The 17,860-nt window shown below is 37.7% G+C and overlaps 1 protein-coding gene across 5 annotated transcripts in view; it reads left to right on the top strand.

Annotated features, from left to right (window-relative positions):
- The window catches only part of LOC148642030 (polyhomeotic-like protein 2), a 90,509-nt gene that overhangs the window by 29,270 nt on the left and 43,379 nt on the right, over window positions 1-17,860 (top strand). For 3 of the 5 annotated variants that reach the window (XM_088617507.1, XM_088617503.1, XM_088617504.1), the window contains exon 3: window positions 8,182-8,412. In XM_088617507.1, the coding sequence (XP_088473633.1) occupies window positions 8,257-8,412 (156 nt within the window). In that variant the 5' untranslated portion in view covers window positions 8,182-8,256. Of the gene's footprint in view, window positions 1-2,097; window positions 2,223-8,181; window positions 8,413-13,099; window positions 13,229-17,860 lie in introns of those variants that run through there. The other 2 variants (XM_088617505.1, XM_088617508.1) reach the window with 2 other exon arrangements.

Below are 17,860 nucleotides of genomic sequence, written 5' to 3'. Positions count from 1 at the left end.
GCATCATTCTCTTTAATAATGCTGCTCCACCTTCACAGAAATAGTTGCTTGGTCACTTGTTGACAGCTTGATCCATCCTTCAGCAGGATGCATTATGCCTGACTTCTGTTTGTTAATTTAACTTAGGCCTATTTCAACCATTCTAATTCTGTCTGTAATAGCCACATCATAGGTATGTGTTATTTTATTTTAGATCTCTAAATGTATAGTACTGTGCATTTTTTTTGTAATTTTTGTGTATGAATGTACTTTTGTAACAAATGAGGCAAGTCTACAAGTTTGTATGTTTAGTGTAATGTAATGCTGGTGTAGGAGTACTGAATGTTTGCAAAATCATGGCAACTTTCTTGTGCACTTGGCAGTTTCTAATTTTTTTTATTAAGGCAATCTCTCAAGACTCGCAGTCCTCTTAAACAAGAACAGGAGTCTTTCAGAGTAGGAGTTTTATAGTACACTTATTATCAGAGTGACAAAAAATCGTTTCTCAGAATTGCTTCTCATTTTATAGCAGGCTGCTCTACCTTTAGAATGGCATTACATCATATTATTATTATTACAAGAGGCCTTTCTCGGCAGCAGTGATTTTTTGACCTATTCAAACCCTCATCAAACCCAGCTAGAGCTTAGAAGACATTTCCTCTTGAAAAGGTCAATCATTCGTAAGATTGTGGTAGTCTTGGCTGCATCTGCCAGTGCATTTTTGCTGGGAGATGACATCACCTGCAAGGGACAGTTCGTGATTGCCGGTGAGGGCTCATGTTCACTGCTCTGTGGAACCCCGCTGTGGCCTCATAGGCAACATAATGATCCAAGCAACAGCATTAATTTAGCAGCTATAGTTCTGATCCAAAAGCAACCGCTGTTTCATGTCATACGGCCAGCTTTGTAAACTGCTGCCATAGAAAGCATACTACGGCTGGAGATCAATTTACTGTTTTTGCTGAATACGAGCGCTGACAGAGAAAATAGCGTACTGTACGTCACTGGCAGTTAACTGTGTTTCATTGCGTAATACTGCAAATAAAATAGATATTGCCTGTACTTCATTAACAATATCAATATATTTCACCTGGCAAGGAAAAACAGGCTGTTCTTTTTTTAGATGCCGCTGTTGTACCTTAGAGTAAGTTGCTTCAGATCAGCTTTTATATGTTACAGATACATGTATAGAACAGGTTGGGAAAGCACAGTCTAGAGTTCTGACAAGGCCACCACAAAGGAAGAAATGACAGAACAGGACACTGAAAGAAAATGAAGATAGCACTCAGATATTTATGGGATGCAGTCTACAGCAGGAGAGATCACTGAGCTTCATGGGTGGCTGAGCACTAGCCAGTTGGCGTCTGGTCAGGAGGAAAGAGGCAATTGAGTGGAGATAATGTGCAGTGTGCTACACCAGCCGGCTGTATAATGAAGGAAACCCGCCTGCATTTATTAATTTCTGCTCTATCCTCAGGCTTAGAATGTTTGTCGCCATTGTAATGACTACATAAAAAATGCTGCTCACTCAACAGCCTTGAAAGTGGTGGACTGAAGATTAATACAGTTCTTGAAAAAGACTTGGCGCATTTTAACTGAGCCAAGTCTTCCTGAAAGACGACAAAAAGCAATGCAACATGGACTTAACTTGAAAGAAAAGTTATTTTGGGACCTTAAATGTTGTCAAGAAAATCAATACTTTAAGGGGGGGATGGGGAGAAAATGTACACAAAATATTTACAGAAAATCTCAAATGGCAACAGTAAGCAAGAGTATCTCAAGAAGCTCAGTAGGGTTAGGAGCTATGAATAAAAGTATTGTGTGGAACTCAAAGTGATGTGTCCACAAAGGGTGTGTTTGTACTTAGAGGAACCCAGCAGTGTGACAGGTGTACATTTCCTTCACACTTCAGTTAGTCTTCTTGAAGGGCGTACATTTGGCCAGCTTGCAGGACCAGGGACGTTAATGTAGCTGTTGGGCTTGTCGGTCAAGGAAGTCATGTCTAACCCCCTCTCCCCCTCTCCTCATTAACCCCCTCCTCCTTTGAGGAAGTATCCAGAAAGAGGGAAGGACAGGCTGCCTTTGAAGTGCGTTTGCTTAGTGCCACAGCCTCTTGTACTGGGAGGAGCTAAGGACAGAAGTGAATGGGAAGTTGATTGTTAGAAAGTGCGTGAATGTTAGTTCCTGGCCTGTCTATGGAAGAGAGAGTGACATGCTTCAGAGCAGCCAGCGCTTGAATCAGAGTAAGTTAATCTACTGTATATGCTGTGCAACTTTTTAATAAAGCTTCAGCAGGGTGCTATTAAATGTTATCACCCCACCAGGCATGTCTAGAAGACCACTCCTCTGGCTATAAAGTCGGCTTGCAGTGTGTGCTTTAAATACAAGTACTGTCAGGGCAGCCAAGGCTGGGTATGACTTTATTTACTTTTGTACTTTTAGAATTGCATTATCATGTAAATCAGACCATCCTTTGCAAAATTATATATTTCTAGAAGTGGCATAGGTATTTTTAAAATGATTATTGGCACAATGATCCACATTTGATTAAAAACAGGGAATCAAATTGTGCTCATTTTGCAAATCTGAGGTGCCTGACATGAACTGCATTCTCTCTCATACAGGTTAAACTTGTGTTTGAATTAACCGAGTAAAACTTTTATTTTTGCATTTGTTCGTTATTACAACAAAACCACAGATTGGCATGGCACTTCACAGAGGATGAAAGACAAACTGCTTCATATTTTAGCAGCATTGTGGTTTTAGACAGACCTGTTACAAAACACAATTGCACTTAAATGAATTCAGGGAATTACATAAACTTTAGAAAATATGTCTTAAATGAAAACTCAAGTTGGTCAATTAAGTTATTTACTTTAGTTTAACTGTCTGAAACTGTAAAACTATTAACCTCTGTAATTCTAACCAATCTGTTATTGTTAACCTCTATAACTATAATCAATATTTTGTTAAACTGGTAGAGTAACATAAAATGGACTTCTACTGTATGTCAAAATTGCTCACAATATGTCACCATACTTTTCTATACTAAATAGCTGTGTTTTCATTGAATGCAATGCAAATATGTGGCCTATTCTAACAAGAAGGACCTGCCAAACTGAGGAAAGTGGCCCAGATAAGTTTTGATTTGTGTCAAATTCTTTTAAAAGTCTATGTGTTTTAAGTGTCTGTTGTTTTAGGACTACATTCAGTTTGTGAAACTCAATTTGCTGATCTTTATCAGCAAATTGTCAAATATAAATATCCCCACAATACCTTATATGGGAAAACTCACATTTCTGTAGTTTTTTAGACTGCATTATTATGTGGGTCCATCTGCTTTAGCTGTAGGTGAGTTTTGATAAGCACTGATGGGTTGTGAATGCTGTACTGTATATACAGTAGCACAGATGGCTTTATACATTTTGACAGGAAGCTCAAGCAGAAGGATTTTATTTTTTTGATCCTCCATTCCTGCTATTTAGTAGGATTTACTACAAAAAAAACTTAGCAGCAGTTATCTGAGCATTTGTATACATATTTAAGTCAGTGCTGCAGTGGTCAGCATTGCTATCTCACAGTGCTGGGGCCCTGGGTTCAATTCCTGGGGTGCTGTCTGGGTGGAGTTTGTATGTTCTCCCCGTGTTTGTGTGGGTTTCCTCCAAGTGCACAGGTTTCCTCCCACAGTCCAAACACATCCTAGTAGGTTAACTGGGTTCTATGAATTGGCCCTGGCGTGAGTGTGTGTGTCTGTGTGTCTGCCCTGCACCAGGGTGTATCCTGCCTTGTGCCTGTTGCCAGGTTAGGCTCTGGATCCGCTATGACACTCAATCAGATGGAGAAGATTAGAAAATGCATGGATGGATACTCGGCACATACTCTAAACCCAAAAGTCAAAGGGGGAGGCATGTCTGTAAGGACAAATAAAAATCTAAATTGCACAATGCAATATAAAAGTGCAGATAGAAAACTTTAATTCAGTACATGGTCACTGTAGTTCTACAAATAGAATGCTGAAATAAATTACCACAAGGATGGAGATACCAGAAATATTTGTATTAACATTGGGTTACATGTGGCTGAACCATCTATATACTTCAAATGGTAAGCACTATACTTGAAAACAGAAAGATGTCATCAAATACTGGGTTTGTGTTTTAGCAACTGGCAATTAGCAGGTGGGTTGAGGGTTTGATCTAATTCAGGCTTAAGTCCTGTGAAGAGATGCTCTTGGCAAAGTTCATGCGATTTATACAATAAAGTGATATACCTTTCTTCTTGTTATATCAGTTTCATCTATCACTTCAAAATAATCTGTGCACTTGCTTTCTTTATCAGCATAAGAGACCTTAATCTGAGTTCCCACTGCAAGTTAATTAGCACAGAAAAGCCTCATCTACATGCAATTTCCTTGTAGTGGACAATATTTTCAGTTGCTTTCTTTTGGTTAAATATATGACTATAAAAGAAATGTTTAAAAATATCAGTCAACACTTTGTAAACTGAGCAGCTTAAAAAAGACTCTGCTTACGGAGACAATGATATGTTTGTTTCACCAGTGGGTCAATAGTGATAACTTCTTTCTTTTCATATTTGTCACAAATTCAGGAGCAAACACTGCAGTTTCAATAAGCACAACTGTGCATAAGACTAGCCTTACATTAATAAATTACAAATGGTAGCTTTGAAAGGGAATGAACAGTGCACACTTTACAGTAATAACTTAGTACACTTCAGATATCATTTAAATTTCTTGAAACACTTTCTGACACAAAAAGCTCTGGTAATTTCCATCAGACCAAAGAAGGAAAAAAAAGTTGCTTGTATGGTGTCACAATAACCCTCATTGTATCTGTCCCAATTCAACATCTTATACTGTATGTATATCAGAAGGCAGAAACACTTCAAGACATTATGGAAAATCCAAACAGGTGTTTCTTAAAAAACCGGCAATTAAAATATTTTTTAAAGTCCAAACTCATCACAACAATTGGAATATTGTTGGAAGAGATCCTTAAAACGTGAGAAAGCAGCTGCAAGTAATTTGTGAGCTGTAAACATGTTGTTTGAATTTTTAATGGGATTTGAGGGGAAATGTTATTGTGTCCCAGAGTGAAAATAATTAGGGTGCTTAACAGCTTAACAACTACACTTAATAAGGAACATCTCCTTTTCAGATCCAGTCAACACTTCTGTCTCTGAACAACACCAATAACAACAGCCTTCAAATCCACATGCTCACTAAAACAACTAATCTCCTAATTTCTCTAGATACAGCACATGTTACTTAAATCCAACAGGAATAGCAACAAATACAGTAACTCAAAGACAATGGTGCTAACTAAAACCTTATTGAAACTCTTCCTGGAAAAAGGATGCGAGTCATTGTTTTGAATTATAAAATAGAACCGTAAAGAAAAGTCTGTTTTCCAAATTCAGAGATTTAATCTTTGGCATCAAAATACTTTTTTATTTCTGCATGGTTCATTCTAATAGGATGTTTGCTTCATATTTAAAAATTGTCTTTTTATGACAGACTTTGTCTCATCATTTAAAGGAAAGTGAACTGCAGGTGTGCAGCAAACTGTAGTTTGAGATGGATCTTCAAAGATGATAGCTGTGGATGGGTATCCACCCTTAAAATGTGTGTTTGTGGATTACTTTCAAGTATGAACAAGCATGGAGGAGAAAACTGATTAAAGTCCTTTGGATGCACAATGGAAAATTGTGTTCAACTGTCTGAATACACCCTGTAGCAAAAGCAGTGTTCAGACTTTGCAATACATACTCTTACATGCTAAGATGTGATAGCACGCATTTTATATGCTGTCTTAGGGTACTCCAGCACCTTGCCAATCATGTCTATATTTTGGTAAATTAACTGATTTTTTCAAAACTAAAAGGTAAAGGATAAAAAGCTATAAAAGGGTAAAAGAACATGCCACTTAAAACATAAAAAAATCCTCATTCCTCACTATTACAAGCTTCAGTGGTGAAACGGAACATTTTGTTGTGTTGTTGTTGTGGTGCCACAGCAGTTAACTCTGTGGATTCAACCTGTATGGGGCTTTTCGTGTGTGCACAGGGCTTATGTTGGCTTTTGCCAGGTACTCTGGTCTCCATTCACCTCTCTAAGACACTCTGGCTTCGTTTAACATAATATTTTATTTGTTCCTGTGTGCACGAGAGCCACAATGAATTGGCACCCTATCTGTGGTGTAATCCCAATTTAGGCCCTATCCTCCAGGGATAAACTCTGGGTTGACACAGCCCCTACCAGGATCAAGCGACATTCTGCTTTTGGATGGATGGACTTCTGATATTTTCCTTGGCACATTGTAAATTGTATATAAATTGTAGAACAAAAATTCTTAATTACTTATTAACAGCACATTTGGTTGGATTTCTTCTATACAGAGATTCATCAGTGGTGAAGAACCTTCTTGTAATATACGCAAACACAATCTGCCCGATTATCCCTGTGTGCCAACTTTGAGAAAATTGCCCATTCAATCATTTACTATGAAGTGAGCATTTTGTCCACTGGGAAAATAATCGTAACAGTCATTCAGTCCGGTACAATGTAAGTTGAAATAAGCTAAGACACTAGATGGGGCGCTTTAAATCAGAGAGACTGTGTGTTTTAGAGAGAAGTTAGAAGTGTGTTTTATCCATCATGTAGTCCTGCAAAGAACATTTCCCATCACTCTCAAGCCACTGCTGTGCAACCTGTCAAACAGTTGCATCAATCACCAAAAAGACAAATTTGGCAGTTCAGCACAATTAATAGGAAATCACCACTTGAGCACTCACCTACTGTGTTTAGTTCCTGTCATTTTATTACAGGGATATGAGTTACTGTTTGAAGTTCTGGATTAATTCGTCTCAGGTTTCTTTAAATGACCTTTTAGTTGCCAATTTGTTAGTAACCTGAAGCTGTGTCCTTTTGTCTACAAGGTACTGGGTAAGAGGTCAGAGGAATAAGGGATGGTGCTTCCATATGTAAAACTCCAGTGTTCTGTTTTACGAAGAGAAACTCATGAAGAAAAAACTTTTTTTAATGTCCCCAAACATCCACCCAAAAGTTACATTAACCAACCGGATAGCACCACTTGATTTGCACTATCTGAAACTTTCTGAATGTGTTTGCCTAAGTGATAAGCTGAAAAACAAACTGACTTGACTAAGGGACCTGCCTGAGTCACCATGCGTGTTTCCTTTCTCAAATCTTTTAGGATAGGGAATCACAAGTCCAACAGTTAAAACCCTTCTTCAACCACAATTACTAAAAAAGTTATACCCATTCCAGGAACAAATACTTTGACCTAAGTTAATCCAAACCAGGTTTTTCAGCAAAATACTGTGCCTCAACCAACTTTAATACATATTAAAATATGCCTGCAGTAAGCTCTATGTTTATAAATAAATATTTAAATGCACAAAACTACGTGTTCTTGACTGGCTCAGGCAGTGAAGTCACTTGCCCCATATGCAGGTTGAGTTCAATGATCCAGACGTTTCTAATTTGAACCAGGGTCATGTCACAAGCTGACTAGGGCAGGGGTTCTGCAAGCAGCTGTACTCCGTTTCCTGAGCTCCACCAGGATAAAAAGCCTGGAGTCTCCCGGTTTTTCAGCTAACAGGGACTCACAGTCACTGTGGAGTTTGCAGCAAGTCAGATGATGAATGGTTCCACAGGAGGGCGTGTCAGAGAAGCACACCCACACCTCGTTCTCTCCCAAGAAGTACTAGAGCTGTTGGCAGAGAAGTGAACCAAGCAATTGGTGATTCCACACTGGCTTAGTGGGTAACACAAAAACAATCAGTAATTCCAATTTTTTTATTAAGGAAATTCAGTACCTTCTTTAAATTCTGATTTCACAAAGGAGACCATCTGACTAAATGGGGTAATGCACCTAGTTTAGTGCTCGATTCTCTCTCCTAGTTAGATCTTTTTAAGGAGCTACTGTATGTCTTTTTCTTGTGAAAAGAGGCAGGGTGGAAAATTGGAAATCAACCTCTGGCAGTGCAAATTTAGAACCCAGGGGGATGATCAGAGACTTTGATGTGCATCAAGTTCTGCACATTCTGCGATTTCCCAAAAATGCTTTCACCACTACAATAAATGGTCGTGGTGGTGGTGGGGATTGCAATGCAATATACAGGCTTTTTCTGCAGTGTTTGCTTCTCTATCCTGCCCAGGCTGAGGTGTGCCAATCTGAGGTGTAGCCGTGGATCCAGGTGGGCTGTGCATCTGTGAGCCAGGGAGAACGTGCCATGGAGAGCGACCAAGTGCCATCTACCTCCAGCAGCGCTGTCTCCACCACTGCCAGCACCAGCACCAGCAGCACCAGCAGCAGCAGCAGCAATGGAAGGCAGACAGTCCCGCAGATATCCGTGTACAGCGGGATCCCTGACAGGCAGACTGTCCAGGTAGGAGCTCCTTAGACCCGATCGAGAACCGACTGAGAAATCTCCGACATGCGGTAAACAGGGTCAGCTTCTTAAAACAAACATGCGCCTGGTTTTGGGGACTCCAGGGGGTATTTATTAGGATGCCGATATCCTACCCTCAAATATTGTGCTTTGGTTTTGTAGTTCTGCAACATTATGCACAGATTTCAATCTATTTTTAAAGTGCACACAATTCTAGAACAGGTGACGACAATGACATGACACACAGTGAAATGAAATCTGTTGTGACTCACAGATCCACCAACAAATAACTTGGTTAGTAGGTCAATAAGCACATATAAACCTAACAAGAGAGCTTGATATTGCCCAGTAATTTCTAGAATGTCATCTGTTAATGATGTAGAACAAACTGCTTTTTAGTTTAACAAGGCAGACTGCTCTTGTTATTTACCTTTGCCTTATGTTTTAGGAATTGAGTGAGCCATGGTTTATACAGCATGAGAGATGCTCTTAAATGTTTATTTTATTCTCACACTACATTCAAATTCATATAAAGCAGGACTTGTTTTTTAGTTAAAACGTATGTCATAGAAAGTCTGCATGTGTGGCAACAAAAAAGACTTCTCATACTTTATGATTATGAGTGCAGTTGTACTCCAGGTACTCATGGACCAAGATTAAGAATAACTGTTTTAGAAGAATTCTGGTACCATCTTCTGGTCAAATATAGAATTGCAAAAGGTTTGAATGGCTTCAGGAAAAATAAATGCTACACATCATTTGCTTCTAGCTTGCACAATTCTGCCATTCAAATTCTATTTATTATCATGTAAAAGATCCAGAATTGTACATGATCCAATACTAAAATGCACACTGAAACTGAAACTAAAGTGATTTAACAAAACTAGCTTTATGGACAATTTTAAAAATGCATCTTCCACAAATCTCTTCACAGACTCACTCTCTACTTGTGAACTCCCTAAAGTCTAAAATTTCTAAGTGTCTGCTTGCCTACCTTAGACCTTTGATTGGCTGACATTTTTGCATGAATAGAGGATACAGTGTGAATCAGCAAGACACAGAACCTGTAGCTGCTAAATCATATGGAATCAATCCTGCAGAAGCCAACAGGCAGAGTTGCATGTACATTAGGAAGCATCCTTCTACTGATTCACTAAAATCAGTAAGATCAGTCTTGAAGAATAAGTTCCAAATTATATATGCTGCATTAAGGAGAATTACTGTATGTGCAAAAACCACATTCAGAGCACATATGCTGCTTTAAAAAAACAAAACATAAGAAGTCAGCCTAATAAAAAAAGTAGTTCAGGCTGCAAAGGAACAAGTAATAGGTTTATTCCATGCTGAAAAGAGAAGAAAGAAAACAAAATGTTGTTTCTTCTCTTTTCAGCATGGAATAAACCTATTACTTGTTCCTAATATAAAAAGTTGCCAGGGCCTCAAAGTACTTTGGGTTTTATTCATCCTTTTTGTATATAACAAAGATAACATGTTAAATTAGAAGGTTTACTCTGGATGAAAACTGGTGATGTGCAATTTCTAGTAAATCCAGATGTGAGAGTAGCCTTTGCTGTTAGAATTTTCTAATTGCAACTACTGTACAGCAGGCACTGAACAATAAAGAAACACATGATTGACTGTAGCTGCAGGCTGGTGCTGACAATGAATATACAGTACTGTATGAAAATGAAAATCAAGAAATTAAAAGGATTTGTATGGTGCTGTGGTGACCGAGTTCTACTGTTATCAAATGCCTAAAGGCAATTTAAAAGCAATGGCAAAGAAATCTGATATGGTACTTCAGTGACAGATGTGGAGCGTTGCTAGATCTTTTATGGGCTCCACTTTGTCTGAGTTAATCACCAGAAATATGATGTTGCATGAGTAGACGGAGAAATACAGATTAGAAAAGCATTGCTATGATTAGCCTGGAGCAAAACAAAAAAAAGAAATCCAACTTTAACTTGTAGTTCTATAGTACTTATATATGAATAATACGTTTTTTATATGAATAATTATTAACATAATAAATCTGACTATTTTTTTGTATTTTCTTACTGGAAATTCTGTAAAGCATGAGAAAGAAAAATGAGAAAGAAAAAATATAAGCCCTACTGTTGACCTTAGCTGACATCGGTGAGAAACTGTCGTGAACATAAGCAAGAGAGAACAGAATATAAGTGTGCAATTAAGAAACAAGAAATTACTTGTCAGTATTGCAATGTCTAATGTACGTCTTGCAGATCGGCAATCTGAACAAGAGCTCTGGAAGTACCTATTAAAACACGGCTCGTACTGCCATCTGCTGGCACACTAAAGAAATGCAGAGAATTCAACAAAGGTGTGAAATTGAATAGTACATTTTTTAATTTAATTTGCCAGTCTCTCAGTGCATTCTATAAATAACAATATGATTCAGGTATTATTGTTATTTTTTTTCTCCTAGTCATTACAGCTTAGGTCTCCAGTCTCCAGTTTCAGTGAACACATTCAAACATCTTGTAACACAGCCTGTGTTTTATTAGTAATCCAGTTATGGAAATACCGTGCAGGATAGGAAGGCTCACTGATGCATCTCATTGTTACATCCATTACCTTGTAGTACCATAGTATTCCCTTCCAACTCTCCAACAAATCCTAAATGAATTCGTTTTTCCATATGACAGCAAACCAAGGGGGATTTTCGAAGATTTTGCTCCAGAATGCAGTGTGCTAAAAGTAATTTAAAGACAAGAATTTAAGCAGGAAACAATAAAGGCATGGAAAACTAAATAAAATAGGGAAATATAAAATCAACTGTTTTTTTTGCCTAAATAAATATCAAGTTTTTCGGTGGGCTTGATGGAGAAACAGAGCAAACTTAGCAAAAGTTGTCTTGTAGTTCTCACAACATAATGTTTCAAATCTTTTTTTCAGATGTGCAGTTAGGCCGCTAATTATTTTTGTGATTTTTGTTATTTTGTTATATTCACACTCTGAAGACTCATAGGCTGAAATACTGTAGATAAAGTTCCAGTTCCAGATTCGCATTAAATCGTTTTGCATAGAGGAACCATTAATAACAATCATGCTGTGACATTATATGTAGTGTAATTATAGAATATATTTAACTCTAGAAAGAAATCAGTAAATAATATCCTCATCCCAATCCAATAACATGATGAGAATTTGTGTTAATGCCACAGTATGCAAGGTTTTAAAACTTATGCCCAACCTTCTTTTAGGTGGGGGCAGTCCATAAATACATTTCCTTAAATGTACCAAACTTAAGGCTTGTTTACAAAAGCTGATGTTTCTCTTCTCTGGGCTGTTAAAACCCAGCCTCCATTTAGAGATTGAGACAAAAGCTGTCTGTGCTGACTAAAACAAGTAAAACAGTTAAATTGCCAACTTTGAGATCTTGTGAGGAAGTATGGCCAAACAATCCATAGTTTTGTCCCCTAAAAGGCAGCTGCAATTCATCAGCTGAGAGACTGATGACTGGAGATAGGGGTTACCATGGCAGCCTGCTCTAACCTCTGTCCCTTCTAACAAACTACTTGACCTCTGTATCAATGCTGCTAATTTCTTGAGAGTTTTTTTTTCCACAAAGGAGAACACTAAATTCCTTGCAGTCTTGCAATCACAATACCTACTACGGTATGAAAAAGACAGTCTAAAAATATAATTAAGCAGCATAATCTGTGTGGAATTTTTCTGTAGAAAATGTAATCTCTGAAACCCTCAGTTCTAGTAAACTTAAAAACCTAACACTGGATTATAAACTAATATAAATCCTTTCAAGAAAGTACACACACATTCCAATACAGATCCCATTTTCAGCTGTATTCTCCAAAGACCTTGTTAGATCAATACAAGCAGATCATTCATATTATGGTTATGAAGTATCGCTAATAAGCCGTGATATAAAACCAATAGACTGGGATAACAGCAATCAAGGAGATCAATACTAAACAAGTGAGTTGAATGTGATGTAGTGCTTCAATCATATCAGCGAAAACACACATCAGATCAAATATACCACAAAAAGTAGACTTCCATTTCCTTGCTAAATGCAAAAGAGGTTAGAAAGCTGAGTCAGTTAAAATCAGTGAAATTGATACAAATATGTTTGGAGCAGATCCTAAGACAGTCAGAAAAATGAGTTGATTCAGAGTAAAAAAAAAAAAACATTACTTCAAAGAAGAGTTCCTCAGAAAAAAAACATATTGTCTTTCGTAGGCCAGGAGGGGCAGAGATGTGATGGGGGCAGTCAAACCAATGGAGCTTAGGCCAAAAGTCAAAGGTCATCCTTTTTATTCTGCGTTGCCTGGCAACTGTCCAGGGCCTGACAGTCAATTCTGGACATAAACAGATCACTAGGGCAGGGGGAAACAATGCCACCCCCTTTTTTTATGGAAAAGGGGGAAGTGCCTGTCTGACAGAATAGAGGGAGGCTGAGACCGGCCATTGGACAGACTTTTCTCCCACCCCGAAAAAAAACAAAGATCAACATGAGGCCTCTCTCTTAATTTCACTGGCTAATTCTGAATCTCAATTCCAGTGAACTGAGGGTTTCATTCAGGCCCATCTGATCCCTTTCAGATCTGGGAAATGCGTTCGCTGCTAAATTGACCTTATCCAAAAGACAGAAGCTGGTTTGACTGGGATTTTCCAGCTTGCTAAGACAGGTGTACTTTAGCACAGAGAAAAGCACCTGCATTTCCAATTACTTTCTTACAAAGGAAATCTGAAAGCTCTTGGAATTTCTTCGCTTGTCCTCGAATAGAACTCGAAGCACCCTGCACTAAGAATCACGTTATTTCTAACTCTGGTAGGTTTTTTATTTTTTAATGTTTCATTATGTAAATGCATGTATAGAGATGACTCATGTGTGTGGGTAATGTACAGATTTTAATTAACATACTGTAGCTTTCAGTGCAATAAGGTCTCTCCAAGAGTACCGCTTAATCATAGAAGAAATAAACTGTTTAAAAAATATGAAAAGGTTTACAATTAAAACAGATGTCATTTACAGTTGACATCCCATTTATTACAGCTACTGTATTTTAAACAATTACATGGGTAGCATATTAGTAATTGTAATGCTGTGTAAAGTAAAATATTATTAAATTATGTTCTTTCTAGGCCAGACTATAAAACTATGCATCGATACATTACATGTACATTGTACATTACATACATTCACTATACAAAAGTACAAATGTTATATACTGTATAACCTTTACTGTATGTAATCTTCCTGAATCTTACCTAAGTGTTTAAAAGTACAGTATACAGAATTATTAGCCATACTTTTTTCCCAAAATACTAGTCATTGAGAGCCAATCTGATGGCACACCTTTCACAACAAGTTTGAATAATGGTTTTACTATTTAGCAATATTAAAAGCGTCTGTCAAAAACTTTTAAGAGTCTCCTCTTCTGTCTTGACAGAAATTCTCTTAGATGTCTTAAAATAGGTTTTGGCTTTTTTTCATCATTTGTTTAAGCTTCTGGTTTGTATGCTAAAACATTTTTATGCACACAAAAACCTTGACACTAAACTACAATAGGACAGAAACTGTGATTGAAATTGAATATATACATAAATTAAAAATGAAAATATGCTGATTTTGCTTCTGTATGTAAAACATAAAATACTGAGAAATGCAATAAACTAGACCAGAAACTTATGATATCAAATTAATTTAATTTCATGCTGAAACCATTGAATTTCAATTAACCACAAAAGTGAGGATTAAGTGGGCTTAAATTAAGATAAACCCAAATTACATGGTACTAGGGGCTACCAATAATCCTAAAGAAGAGATCAAACTTTGACAACTGCAGTTTTCTATTGTGTTTTACTGTTTATAACTGTCTTGTACTAGGATATGCCTCTAAAGGGGAAACACCTGAACAGAAACTCAATATGTGTGCATCATAATTTTGCTCTGTTTCCTGTTTTCTGAACCATTCTCTGCAAGAGCTACACTGGATAGTTTTGAAACCTGTTTTTCCAATGCAATGATCAACAGTCCCTGATGGATAACTCACACCTCTTTTGTACTACCAAGCAATAACAAATGTTCTACTGCAGTAATGTGACTACATTTTTCTCTGGGCAATGGTGTGCCTTTAGAATGAGCACAAAGAAATACTAAGTTATTGCCTTAAGTGTAGTTACATGGACTGGGGTTTAAATCATAGAGGAATCAAGTCATTAGGAGGTAGAAAGATCTGAGGAGACATCACAATTAAATAATAATAAAATAACAAAGTTCATTACATGAGGACCTCTGGCAAACAGACTGATCCGTTCAGCTCACTAACTTTAAAGTTTAAAGGTAATTTAGAAAATAACCTTCTTCACCACAAACTGGCATAACAAATTCAGTTCTTAGGGAACTGGAAGCAGTATATCAGGTCAGCATGAGAACAGGTGTGTTTCATAGCTCAGAATCTTTAATAATGCATGTCAGGAATGAGAAATCAATGCCTTCTGTAAGATGTGTAAGCTTATGATAGTGATAGTTATCATATCGTAGATACAAAATTGTGACTGTGTTATTCTTTGGTAAAGATGTTTTACTGTTCCTGTAAATCACATCTTTAAATTTGCCAGAAGCTCTTGTTAACATCACATGTACAAGTAAAGGTTTATTCAATGCTAAAAAGAAGAAAAAAAGAAACACAACGTTTTGGCTTCAGTCACCCGAAGAAGGCTCCACAGCTGAAACATTGTTCAGAATGGAATAAACCTTGACTTGTTATTTTGAAGCCTACACATGCTGATGCAGCTACCTACCTGAACAACATCAAATGTAGGTGTGTAGTATTTAAAGTATATAAGTATATGGAAACCACTGGGTTTGCAACAAGGGTAGGAAATGTGCATTAATGCATACAGCAGACATTTATTTAAGTATTGTCAAGAATTCATCCGGTTTTTGTATCAAATTGTAGTCTAATAAAAATGGTCAACCTATTTCTCCCCATCTGTGAAATACTGCATATTAATGTTTTCATACTTGACCTAGTTGTAAGAGTATAACCTGCAATAACCTGATTTGAAAAGACATTTAGCAGGGCCATATTATCACTGAAATATGTAAGGCATGAAAGATGCCATCAGTAAAATACGGCTTGTACCAGATTGAAAAATATGTCCTCTGATACACCTGGACACATCATCAGTGATGTTACATGGGGTCACTGGGTGTTTTGGGGTCTTTCAATATCAGACGCCCTTGCCTGGGTGACCAGACCAAGGTTGATCAAGGTCTGACTTGTGTGCAGGTGGCTGTTACCCATGGGTCACCCCTCATGATCCACAGTCATCTTGACACTATTTCTGCAATCTCTATGGTGCTTTTGATGGCTTTCTCCTTGCTCACCCCTGTTATGCCTAGAAGACTGTTAGCTCTACAGAGGGTTGTGCTGAATTAAATGTAACAAAAGCATTTGTATTCGGCAGCTTGTTATGCCTAGAAATGGGTAGCTGAGCAAGGTAATTACACGGGGGACTTGGCAACAACACTATAGCTCATGAAAGGGCATGGAAACCATTTGTCAGTGCCTTAGGGAATCCCCCTTTACTAGAAACTGCCTTCATGAAGAGTTCAGTGTTCACAGGACTGGGACAGGCAGAAGACAAGTGTTCTGTGTCACTGGAGCAGATCGCTGAGAGAGATGTCAAAGCCATCTGTGAGGGAGGGAGCTCTTAGAGAAGGAGGAAGACCAAGAGAAACAGGGTGGTATTACACTGGCTGATAGATCGATCTGGGACCCCATTATTACAGTCCCTTCTTTACTGTGAAACTTCTTTGTCAGGGTCTATTGAAATCAAGGTGTACTATGTAGACTTGAGTGTAGGACTGGGAAGGTGACTATTTGCTTGCTTTTATAGACATCCTATGTGTACACCACTGTTCATTGAGAACTATAGAGCAATTATTTCCCCTAAACACTTGTATCATTTACAAATGTAAATCAGCTGAAGTAAAAACAAAACTTTATTACAATGTCAGTGAATAAACGCTTGACATTCTTCTTCTTGCTGCAATGAACTGGTGACTTAATGGTCTATGATCAAAAACCATGACTATATGACAGGAAAGCAAGAGTAAGAATTTGTGTTTCTTTCTACTTTGTTTTTCAATCAATGGGAGCCTGATTCAAACAGTATGCAATTATAAAAAAAGTCAGAAATAGATTTCTATAAATAGTTTCAATACTGATCTATTTGCACAGAACTATTGTGCTCACATTAAAAAAATGTAGGTATTGAACGGAGGTAATACTGAAGTCATGTTAATTTGTGTAAAATCATGTACTGCTACAGGGAGACCAAAAGTACTCACATGCCAACTAAACAACATATGTTGTATCTCGTCTTCTTTCAAACATGACCATAGAAACCAAACATTACAGAGAGCATGAAGAGTCCTCATATACTGACTAGCTAAAAAACAGGGTCTTAGTCCCACATTCATTTTATCCATGAATACTCTGTTAGATTTGTATAAATCAGTTAATTAAAAAAAATGTTCCTCTACAGTCAAATACCCACAAAGAGCAAAAATAATAATTTCTTATATGTATGTAGTCATTTTCTTTTCCCAGAGCCTCACTATTAGGAGGGGACCCACTTCACCCAGTGAAAGGCAGCAGCCACGACATTGTTAGCCATTGTGTGTCAACAGGCCCACTACAGATCTGGCCGAGATGTGAGAAATTGCTTCACCCATTGAATTAAGGGGAAATTTTCAGAAGGCCAGAGCAAATTAAGCCAGGATACCTAGTGTCGGGAAAGTGCATGAAATTTTTAACTTAGTTGGGTCCTCAGTTTAAATAGTGTTCTTCAAAATGTGTGCAGTTATACGCAGTTTGGAAGAAAAGGTGTCCACTTAAACAAATACATTTAAGGAAGCCAATCTGTGGTAACACCTGGATGATTTTTGTTCAAGAAACATTCATGTGCAAAACAGTACTGCACATTTGTGTTCAAGTCCATTTTATCAGGACATTTTTTTTCTTCGTCAATACAGGATCAATATGCATGTTTTAATTTTTTGCTGGAGAAATAAATAAAAGTTTAATGATTTTAAACCAATACGCTAAGAAAGAATGTGTCCAATTAGGGTTACATTTATTTAACATTTTAAATGCCCATTCCTCACCCCTAGCTTTCAGCTCTGAAGGCTTCCCCAGACAAGCTCCTTGTGTAAATTATCATTAAATAGGTGCCTCATGTAGCAGCGCTGTCAATATACATTGATTGATCTTCGGAAGTCCTATGTTGGTCTGGTGAGCCCTAAAAAGCTGGGGTATGTGGCCTTGCTGTCACCCTGAAGTGATTGATTGGGGTTCAGTAATGGAGATAGCTGACCCTGGCTGTCAAACAATAGCCAAGCCATGCAACATGCAGTACTGAGGACATGACCAGGGGCGTATTGAGAATG

This window comes from Lepisosteus platostomus, chromosome 23 (genome assembly GCF_059453375.1).
Source record: "Lepisosteus platostomus isolate fLepPlt1 chromosome 23, fLepPlt1.hap1, whole genome shotgun sequence".
Taxonomy (NCBI): domain Eukaryota; kingdom Metazoa; phylum Chordata; class Actinopteri; order Semionotiformes; family Lepisosteidae; genus Lepisosteus; species Lepisosteus platostomus.
The sequence above is the reverse complement of the archived record's forward strand: the minus strand, read 5'-3'. Positions and strand labels throughout refer to the sequence as shown.